The 10,646-nt window shown below is 37.6% G+C and overlaps 2 protein-coding genes across 2 annotated transcripts; both read left to right on the forward strand.

Annotated features, from left to right (window-relative positions):
• Positions 1–398: 398 nt before the first annotated feature.
• LOC21409938 (lycopene epsilon cyclase, chloroplastic) lies at positions 399–5,213 on the forward strand. Its single transcript, XM_024161371.1, has 11 exons — positions 399–896; positions 1,105–1,276; positions 2,040–2,175; positions 2,291–2,401; positions 2,538–2,640; positions 3,625–3,768; positions 3,852–3,959; positions 4,148–4,244; positions 4,332–4,460; positions 4,572–4,704; positions 4,910–5,213. Exons 1-11 carry the CDS (start codon positions 585–587, stop codon positions 5,073–5,075), a joined length of 1,611 nt encoding a protein of 536 aa, XP_024017139.1. The 5' UTR covers positions 399–584; the 3' UTR covers positions 5,076–5,213.
• A 1,610-nt stretch (positions 5,214–6,823) lies between these two features.
• Positions 6,824–9,752, forward strand: LOC21409939 (disease resistance protein RPS2). Its single transcript, XM_010091783.2, has one exon. It carries the CDS (start codon positions 6,844–6,846, stop codon positions 9,556–9,558), a length of 2,715 nt encoding a protein of 904 aa, XP_010090085.1. The 5' UTR covers positions 6,824–6,843; the 3' UTR covers positions 9,559–9,752.
• The last annotated feature ends 894 nt before the right edge of the window (positions 9,753–10,646 follow it).

The raw sequence follows: 10,646 nt of genomic DNA on the forward strand, positions 1-10,646 counted from the left end.
GGAACACAAGAATATCCATTTAATAAAAAATAATAAAGTGCTAAATTTATCGGATATTTCCCTTCATTTTGCTGAAATATTTTCCTTCATTTATATCGCTTTCCTCTTTCCGAAAAATGATCCCTCGTTTTCTTTTGGACAAGAGATCGCAGCTTTCACTGGAAGCTGGTGGACCCGCGAAGCTGGCATGCAAAGGGCCCCACCGAAACTACGAGCGAAAACAATAGGCTTTTTTCGATAAGGGTTGCTTTTCCCAAGTCCCAAACCAATGGAATTCCTCCACGCGGTCGCTTATGGATGACTGTTCGACAAATCAGCAAATTAAAATCCACACCATATAACTCCCCGCCTTCCCCCCTATCATTTACGGACTACTGCAGCAGCAGCCTATCCACAAACCTCCCAACCACCAGACCAGACCGCCATTGTTTTTTCTTCTTTTCCTCTCACATAAAACACCAAAAAAAAAAAAAAAACTATATATATATATCTATACATACATACATATATATATATATATACACTCTTTTCCATTTTATCTGTGATGGACTGAGGATAAGGCGTTAGCTAAGAGGAAAGAGGAAATGTTGGTGATGGAGTGTTTTGGGGCCGGAGCTCGGAGCTTTGGGTCGGTGACGCTGTCGTTTTGTCCAGGTTGGGGGTGGGGAAGAGGAGGCGTGGTGAGGAAACGGCGAGCTCGGTTTTACCGGCTGGATTTCAGCCGGCGTTCTCCGCTGCATGTGACGGCGGCAAATGCCGGGGGCGAGAGTTGCGTGGCTGTCAAGGAAGGTTTCGCCGACGAGGAGGATTACATCAAAGGCGGTGGCTCTGAGCTGGTTTTCGTACAAATGCAACAGAACAAGGCTATGGAGAAGCAGTCTAGGCTTTCTGACAAGGTTCTAGCTCTCTCTCTCTCTCTCTAGGTATATTGGAGAATTCTAAAGTTGATGATATTTTTGAATTGTGGAAACGGCCGTACTTGTTTGAATTTTCAGTCTCGAGATTAGAATTTATGATTTTGTTCTAGATTCGAATTGTTATTTTGCTTTTAATTCTTCTTTTTTTTTTAACTGAATTTTTTGTTTTTTCCCCCTCTGTTTGTAGCTGCCGCCAATTTCAGTTGGAGATCAAATACTGGATTTGGTGGTGATAGGATGCGGTCCGGCGGGTCTTGCTCTGGCTGCAGAGTCTGCTAAGTTAGGATTGAATGTTGGACTTATTGGACCTGATCTTCCTTTTACGAACAATTATGGTGTTTGGGAGGATGAATTCAAAGGTAATAGAAAAGAAACACATAATATATATATATACGTCTTCCGTCCGGCGGGCGCTATTTGTATGACTGATCCGGCGGAAGACATTATACAAGATTTATATTGAATTGTACAATTACTGTATGTAAATATATAAGACATATGATGAATTCTACAACTTATCGTACAACTTATATATTTTTACAATTGTACAACTTCCATATGCTAAATTGTATAAGGCATATGCTGACTTGTACAACGTGTAAATATACAAAACTTATACTTAATTGTACATCTTTACATGTAAATATACACGATTTATGTTGAATTATACAACTGCCGTTTCAATCCGGTAAATAGTAGGTGCCGGTTTAAAGACTTTGTCTATATACACACACACACGAGCTTTTAATGGTTACTTTCCATTATGGTTTCTCGTTAAATATGGAAATTTGATGACGTAGTGTTGTGTGTTTATAAATAATGCCATTATGTATAATATTATTATAGCCATTATTATTATTATTATTATTATTATTATAGCAATGCCTGCCTTCGAACTTTGAATTTAAGATTTTGCTTGACATTTGAGTATAATATAAGTTTCAATTACGTATTCTCTTAAAAGTTTGGTTTTATATTCTAATAAGCTTTTCTTGTGGAAGTGAACGCTATGCTATTTGGAAAGCCTTGCAAGTTGCATGACGTGGGAAACTTGATCATCAATAACTATAAGCATACTCTAGTTATCTTCTCACCTAATTTAGAGTTATGTACTATTTTCAGATCTCGGGCTATCTGGGTGCATTGAGCATGTTTGGCAGGACACCATTGTATATCTCGACAACGATGATCCAATCCTGATTGGCCGTGCTTATGGACGAGTTAGCCGGCATATGCTTCATGAGGAGCTCTTGAGAAGGTAAGACAATGTCGTAGTTTCTATGTCAATTGTACTGATATCAGTTCTTCAGTGGAAAAATGTATTGTTGGGTACATGGTGTTGTAGACGCATAATCTGTATTAATTTTTCCTAGGTGTGTCGAGTCAGGTGTTTCGTATCTTAATTTGAGAGTGGAAAGCATTGACGAAGGTGCCAAAGGTCATAGTCTTGTAGTCTGTGAACAAGATATTGTTGTTCCCTGCAGGTAATTCTTTCCTTTCACTATTCTTCTTCTTCCTCTTCTGACCCATTTTGTTTTAAGTTATTGGCTGTAACATACATGAAGACTTAAATATATAGCTATGATATAGCTTCTTTCCAATTCTAACATGGTATTATAGGCTTGCTACTGTTGCATCAGGAGCTGCTTCAGGGAAACTACTGCAGTATGAGGTGGGTGGTCCAAAGGTGTCAGTCCAAACAGCTTATGGTGTGGAGGTTGAGGTAGGAATGTGGATTATATGGCTTTAGATACATGGGCGCGTTTGGAACTCGTTCTAAAATGACTTTGTTTTTTGTATGAAAATAGAAATGAAAACGTTTTCAATCTCAGACAGAAATCATTTTTGAAAATGCGTTTGGTAGTTTTATCAAGAGATTGTTTTCAGTATAAAAAAACCCATTAATGTCTCTCTCTCTCTCTCTCTCTCTCTCTCTCTGTGCTCGAGGGAGGAAAAACGAAAACAAAAAAATGAAAAACGACTAAAAGTCGTTTTTCATTTAGTGTAAAATGGGAAAGAAATGAAAAACGACTAAAAAGTCATTTTTCATTTCTCTCCCATTTGACACTAAACTAAAAAATTGTTTTCATTTCCGTTTTTTGTCTTTAATTGTGCCAAATGCCGTTTTGGAATCATTTTCATTTTTTCTTTCTCGAAAAACGTGAAAAACATAAACAAGAACAATTCCAAACACGGAAAATATCTAAATTGTTTATATTGTGTTAAAAATCTATCCGAACTTCAAATACTTCATTGTATTATGTGAGATTTGTGATTGATAGCTTCACTTCTCTTCTTCTTGGCATGTGAATGTTGTCACACATGCAAATCCCCGTCTTATATTTTTCTGAATAATTGTCTTGGATATTCGATTACGTGCGTGTTACATGATTTGACTTCACTAGTTCGTACTTGTGCTGTGTTGATTCAGTGGCTGGTTAGAAGAATACTGTTAAATGTTAATGAATATGTTGGTTCATCTTTTTGGCGTTTAAAATGTTACAAACTTAATTTGTGTTTTTTATCAAAGTTGAATGTAATGGTAAAACGTTGCCTTTTCTTCCCTGATAGTTTACTCTAGCTTCCTCCCATTATTACTATGACGCTGTCTTCTTTGTGGCGAAGTTATAAGCTTGGATTGCTCTTTGGAGCTGCAAGATTGTAATATTCAGTAACTCTATCCGTTTTCTGGCCTAACAAATTTCAGGTGGAAAATAATCCATATGACCCCGGCCTTATGGTTTTCATGGATTATAGGGACTACATGAAGGAAAAAGTTCCATGCCTAGAAGCAGAGTACCCAACATTTCTTTACGCCATGCCCATGTCTCCAACAAGAGTCTTCTTTGAGGTTTGTTCACTGCACATTAAATTTTTTCATGTTATGTTACCCATTAGAACTAATTGAAAATATTTGGAAATATGCATTTTCAGGAAACTTGTTTGGCTTCCAAAGATGCCATGCCTTTTGATTTATTAAAGAAAAAGCTCTTGTCAAGGTTGAAAACAATGGGGATCCAAATTGTAAAAGCTTATGAAGAGGTGCCTTATTTTCTTGTCCAAGCTACAATTCTTATCGTTTATTTCTTTATTTGAACAAAATCTCTCTCTCGTTTAGATATGTTTTCTTTTAAGTTTCTTGAAGATTATAATTCAAGAATTTACATCTTTTTGGTTATTGCGTGCACATATAGCTGTACATCTTTTAAGTTTCTTGTTGTTATGTGCAGGAATGGTCTTATATTCCAGTAGGTGGATCCTTACCCAATACAGAGCAAAAAAACCTTGCATTTGGTGCGGCTGCCAGCATGGTACACCCCGCCACGGGTAAGAAAATCTGGATTTACCAATTTGTTCCCCTTTTAAACCTGCTATCTGGAAAGGGGTCCTCAATATTTTTGCTTTCACAAACAGGCTATTCAGTTGTGAGATCTTTGTCAGAAGCTCCAAAATATGCTTCTGTTATAGCAAATATTTTGAAGCAGGGCCACTCTGAGGGCATTCTTAGCCAGCAAAGAGACAATGGGAATATCTCCATGCAAGGTATTTAAGTCTTACACTTTTGATTGTTGCGTTATGTATATACTTGTTTGCATCAGCAGCTCCTGCATTGAAATTTTACTTATAGGTCCTTTCTAATTTATTTATTTACAGCTTGGAATACTCTTTGGCCACAAGAAAGGAAACGCCAGAGGGCCTTCTTCCTTTTTGGATTAGCACTCATTTTGCAACTGGATATTGAGGGCATCAGGACATTCTTCCACACTTTCTTCAGATTACCTAATTGGTATGATCAATCTTCTCTCTTACATTTATGCAAGTATAAACCTTGGATACACTTCCTATAAACGGGTTTTTTTTCTCAAAAATAAACTGCGTGTTGAACTATTTTACCCAATGTTTTTATTTTTAACAGGAAAACCTGTTTCTCAAAGTAAGTTTAAAAGATTGCTTGCTTTTCAAGTAACTGATGGATTTGTTTCCTTTTGCAGGATGTGGCAAGGCTTTCTCGGCTCAAGTCTCTCCTCCGCCGATCTCGTAGTGTTTGCATTTTGTATGTTTGTTATAGCACCCAATACTTTGAGAATGAGCCTCATCAGTCATCTTCTTTCTGACCCCACAGGAGCAACCATGATAAGAACTTATCTCACCATATAACCTGTTCACATTTTAGACTACAGTAGTAGCCCGCTCGTCATTTTGGATAGTTACTAGGTATTTGTGTAGATATTATATACATACACGTCCTACATTTTGTTGTCTTAACGATAATTTTACTATTTACTTTTGTTTTTCTGAGCCTCAGAAAAAATAGATCTTCACCTATCTACCTCTTTTTCTCTGTTTTCATCATACACGTCCTATATTTTGTTGTCTAAACAATATTATTTTCTAATAACATGAACAACATTTAACAGTCATATCCTTTCCCGGACTTTTTATGCCTAAGCTGCAAAACGTTTTTGTGCCCCCAAAACAAGAAACTTTTTTTTTTCTTTCTATAATTTTTTTTTTTGGCCACCATTTATATGGCCTGTTTGGTACACGCGGTTAATTTTGATTCTCAATCCAAATTTTATTAGAAAATTTATTGGCGAGAACTGTTTTGATTCAATTTTGTTGTAAGAAAATAGAGTCAAAATCATAGATTTAAGTCAGTAAATTAAACGGGCCACTAGTCTTTGAAATAACTAAAATGCGTCACGAATAAACAATAATTTCCTAAAACAAGTCAATGATCATAAAGTCGTGTAACCAAGTAGGAAGAGAGTCTATTGACCTAATGGCTGCCGGCTTAACAGAACAAGAAGAAAACGGAGAAGAATCAAAATACGATTTATCCAAATTCTAACTGTAAATACCGGTTTTAGTCTTTTAACAATTTATAAGACAATATGAATAATGCAGAAACATAAAATAAAAGAACACGAGAGAAATGGTATCGCGGTTCGGTAACACCCTACTCCGCGGGACCACGCCCAGATGATGAACAATCCACTAAGAACTCTTTTACAATTCAATCGGATTTAATCTACCCGAGACTCCCTCTCTAAGAAGACGCCTATGACCTTGCAATTTCCCAATGGACTTGAACAGCGAGATCCCCTTGACTTTTTAACATTGGAATCTCTCCAACTAAGTTTTTCTCCCGAAAAATACTCAAATCATCTCTCTCAATACAAGTGCTCACCCCTGTCTCACAACCTAATAAAAACTCATCAAGAGACGTACAAAGACTTAAGGAACACTTTCAATAAATAAGCAAGCTGTGAATAGCTTGACACATCTTCAATTAATTCGCTGAACCACATCTGTTGCAGATCTTGTTGCAACAACACTGCAACATAGCTGTTACGGCCAACTTTTTCAAAACCAGACGAATCAATCTTCTTTAATTCTGAAATCTTCTCAAAACTGATAAACGAACATGGAAACGTTCTTAGGCAACATAGGAAGATCATCCAGCTATGAAATCTCAATCAAGAATCAATCAAATCAATTTTTCATCTTTGAATCAATGGTTGACTTAGAAAAATAGAAACTAAAACAAGTTTCTAAATTTTTTGAAATCTGCCAAAAGAAACTTGCCAGCTGCATAGACATTTTCAAACGCAATCATCCCAGCAAAATATTCCCAAAATAATGCCAATCAAATTCAATTACAATCAATACACAAATTGAGAAACAAATCCCAACACCAACAACTAGTAATTAGTGAAAAAACGAGGAGTTTGGTATCCTTGACTCTGAACAGCGTACTATATGAAGTCAAGCTGTGACCTTTTCAAAAATGGCGGCCATCTTAAAAGTCTGAACAACTGAACCAATAATTGGGACTTCTGAGACTCTCTCATTGTTATTCCCTGTTCTTCCTTTATTGTTCAAAAGCAAATTTATTCATTTCTTTTTTTTTTCTATATCCAATATGGATGCTGGGACTCTTGTGAATTTCATTTCCAGCCTAGTTTGTTGCATGTACGACTCCATTGCCAAGGAGATAAGCCCTGCATTGAATGTCGACGAGCAGATCAAGACTCTCGCAGGTGAACTGGATGAGCTGAAAGCGATGAGGGATGATGTGAAGAGACAAGTTGAGAAAGCTGAGGTGGAGGGAGCAACCATCACGAGCCAAGTAAAAGGGTGGCTGCAAAGAGAAGAATCTGCAGAAGATAAAGCAAGTTTGATGTTAACCGAAGATTCCGAACGACGACAACGCACTGGATGCTCCACATTAAACTGTCCTTCGGTGTACAAAAAGAGCAAGAGAGTTCATAAGATGCTTGAGGAAATAAGAGGACTGAAAAACAAAGGCTTAGATCATGTGAACATTGTGGTGAATAACGGGTTGACTTCTAAATCTGTTGAGGAGATCCCTAGCAGGCCGGCAGTTGGGCTTGATGTAATGTTGGAACAAGTTTACAAGCATCTTGAAGAAGATGGTATTGGAATAATTGGAATTTATGGGATGGGTGGTGTTGGAAAGACCACACTTTTGAAGATTATAAACAATGGATTTCTGACCAAAACACATCATTTTGATGTGGTGATATGGGTGACTGTTTCCAGGGACTTTGCAGCTGACAAAATCCAGCAGGCAATTGAGGAAAGGCTGGGGTTGACTTCAGAAGTCAATGAAGCAACACAAAGAAGAGCTTCTAAGATACAAAGGGTATTGAAAGGGAAGAAGTTTTTGCTATTACTGGATGATGTTTGGGAAGAAGTCAAATTTGAGGAGGTTGGAATTCCCTTTCCAGACAAGCAAAACAAGTCCAAATTGATATTCAGCACAAGGTCCGAGGATGTCTGCACCGACATGGCTGCGGATAGGAAGTTAAAAGTGGAGTTCTTGGGAGAAGAATATTCCTGGCGTCTTTTTTGCAGCAATGTTAGAGCAAGAGAACTTAAAGAATGGAAGTCCATTGAGCCTCATGCTCGGAAAATTGTCAAGAGATGTGGCGGCTTACCGCTTGCTTTGATCACCATTGGAAGGGCCATGGCTAACAAAAAGTCAGAACCAGAATGGAGGAATGCAAAAGAAGTTCTCAGCAAATCTCCCTCGGAAATTCGAGGTATGGAAGATGATGTGTTTTCTCTCTTATATTTCAGCTTTGATAGATTAAAGGATGACACAAGGAAAACCTGCTTTTTGTACTGTTCTCTATTTCCTGAGGACTTCTCAATAGAAAAAGAGCAGCTTGTGGAGTATTGGATAGGGGAAGGATTCCTAGACAGCTCTGATGGAAGAGATGTCCATAATGAAGGATATGCTGTCATTGGAGATCTGGAAGTTGCCTGCTTATTGGAAAGAGGTGAAGAGAAAACCCAAGTGAAAATGCATGATGTTGTTCGAAGTTTTGCTCTTTGGATCGCATCTAAATACGAGTCTGGGAAGAAGTTTCTAGTGCAGGCGAGTTCGGGGCTTGTTGAAGCACCTAGAGTTGAAGAATGGCATGAGTACCAAAGAATTTCTTTGTTGGATAATGGAATCACAATGTTGTCACACAAACCTAAATGCCCCAATCTATCAACCTTGTTACTCCAATGGAACAATGGCTTGAACAAAATATCAAGTGGGTTTTTCCAGTTTATGTCTTCCCTGAAAGTCCTGGATTTGTCACTCACCAGTCTCAGAGAAATCCCCGAAAGTATCGGCTGTCTAGTTGAGCTCCAACATCTTGATCTGTCTGGTACCAAGCTGTCCACATTACCAAAGGAGCTAGGAAATCTGGGAAATCTGAAGCACTTGGATCTGCAACGCACTTATTCACTGCAAGACATTCCACACAAGGCTATATCAGGACTCCGACAACTGCGATCCTTGAACTTATACTACAGTTACAGCCAATGGGAAGAACATAATTGCAGCTCCGACGAATGCGATCAAGTGATTGGATTTAATGACTTGGAATGCTTGACACAACTCAACAGTCTAGGCATCAGTGTGACAGGATCAGCTACATTGAAAAAACTTTCCGGTTTAAACAGTTTACTACAACGAATTCGGTTTCTGTACATTAAAGGATGTGAGGGCTTATTTCACTTAACTATCCCATCACCCACTTCCAGGGTACTGAGAAGGCTTAGCATCTATAATTGTTGTGATTTGGAGTACCTTGAAATTGATGTTGGGATATCTGAAAAGAACATGCCAAGTAGCTTGGAGGTACTAGCTTTGCATGAACTTCCCAACTTAACCACAGTTTGGAGGAATCCTGTGACCCGGGACAGTCTCCGAAATCTTCGTTATGTCAACATATGGTATTGCCACAACCTGAAGAATGTTTCATGGGTGCTGAATCTTCCAAGACTAGAGGTGATTTATCTGTTTTATTGCAAGGAAATTGAAGAAGTGGTAAGTGGGAATGAAAGAGTGGAAGAGGGATTTCCAAGCCTTAGAACATTATCAATCAGAGATCTCCCAAAACTAAGGAGTATTAGTCAATGGGCATTGTCTTTTCCTTGCTTGGAGAGATTGGCTGTGATTGATTGTCCAAGGCTGAAAAAGCTACCAATCAAAGCACACAATAATGCCTCCAATTTGCCAACAATCTATGGTTCCAAGGAGTGGTGGGATGGATTGGAGTGGGATGAATCCACCATTGAGTCTGCTTTACTTCCTCACTTCATTGCAACTGCTTAGTGAGGAAATTACTAGTGTGCGTGTGTGTGTGTATATATATATATATATATATCAAATATGAATATAATTGTTTTTGTTTAATTTTTTTTTTTCAGGTTTTTTATTAGTCTGAAATTATATTCTACTTCATGTCATCTCTGGAATAAATTTTGGACTGTCACTGTAAGCATTCTATATATTCAACACTGCAAGATTGCTCACCTAACCTTTTCCTTTCTTCCTCTTTTCCATGGTGGGAAATATGAGAGAATTGTGTCTCCTAATGGCGTTGATATGTCTTGATTGCTTAAAAAAGTTATAAGCATTTAATTCCCGTGAAGCTGCAAGCTATTATTCATGGTTTAGAAGTCAGAATTTTTGTTTTGCCTTTTCTGTGAGAGTAGAACTCTGGGCCTTGGTATAAAAGCAATGCGCACTCTAGTTACTGAAATTTGTTGCTACACATAAAAAGAGCTGTTGGTTCTGTTGGAGAAAAGCTGATTTCTTCTTTCGTTGGCCCCTCCATTTTTTTCTATTTCTTCTTCCTTGTAATTTGGTTTCAGTATTGAAATTCTCCCTTATATTTGGCTCTCTCTTCTTCCTCCAGCTTTTGCTTATTATTTTTTTGTTTTTGGCTCCTTTTTGGGTGAGTTTGAGTAGTAGTCATTTCTGTTTATCTTATAGCTATTTCATAATTTCATTTTTCTTATTTGGATCAGTCTTCTGCTTTAAAAGGTTGAAAAAACAATACTATAAAGAAGAACGAAATTTAAGGTCTTTTTCCCCCTTAATGATACACACGTATGGTTAGGAACACCCATTCATTTTCATTGTTATTTAATCGAAGGGGCAACTCTAAAGAAACACAGAAAACGACAATAAAATATGTTAAAACGACAACAAAACTGCAAAATGACAAAAACGGAGAAAGTGACAGCACGCTTCTAAAACAACAAAAAGGTCCTACTAAAGGAGCAAAAACAATGGACGAAAACGGATAACATGCTTATTTTTTATAGCAAACTTTCACATATAAAAACTTTTTAAAAAGACTACTCAAAACCTTTAATCATAGATCTTCTATGGTAGTTAACTACTACTAGGCCACC

This window comes from Morus notabilis, unplaced genomic scaffold (genome assembly GCF_000414095.1).
Source record: "Morus notabilis unplaced genomic scaffold, ASM41409v2 Scaffold329, whole genome shotgun sequence".
NCBI classification, from domain to species: domain Eukaryota; kingdom Viridiplantae; phylum Streptophyta; class Magnoliopsida; order Rosales; family Moraceae; genus Morus; species Morus notabilis.

Bases quoted from the DNA above. Each gene is read 5' to 3' on its own strand.
- LOC21409938 (XM_024161371.1), top strand. From the start codon at position 585: ATGTTGGTGATGGAGTGTTTTGGGGCCGGAGCTCGGAGCTTTGGGTCG. The intron at 2,641-3,624 runs GTAGGAATGTGG...AACAAATTTCAG, and splicing joins CTTATGGTGTGGAGGTTGAG to GTGGAAAATAATCCATATGA. The intron at 3,769-3,851 runs GTTTGTTCACTG...ATGCATTTTCAG, and splicing joins CAACAAGAGTCTTCTTTGAG to GAAACTTGTTTGGCTTCCAA.
- LOC21409939 (XM_010091783.2), top strand. From the start codon at position 6,844: ATGGATGCTGGGACTCTTGTGAATTTCATTTCCAGCCTAGTTTGTTGC.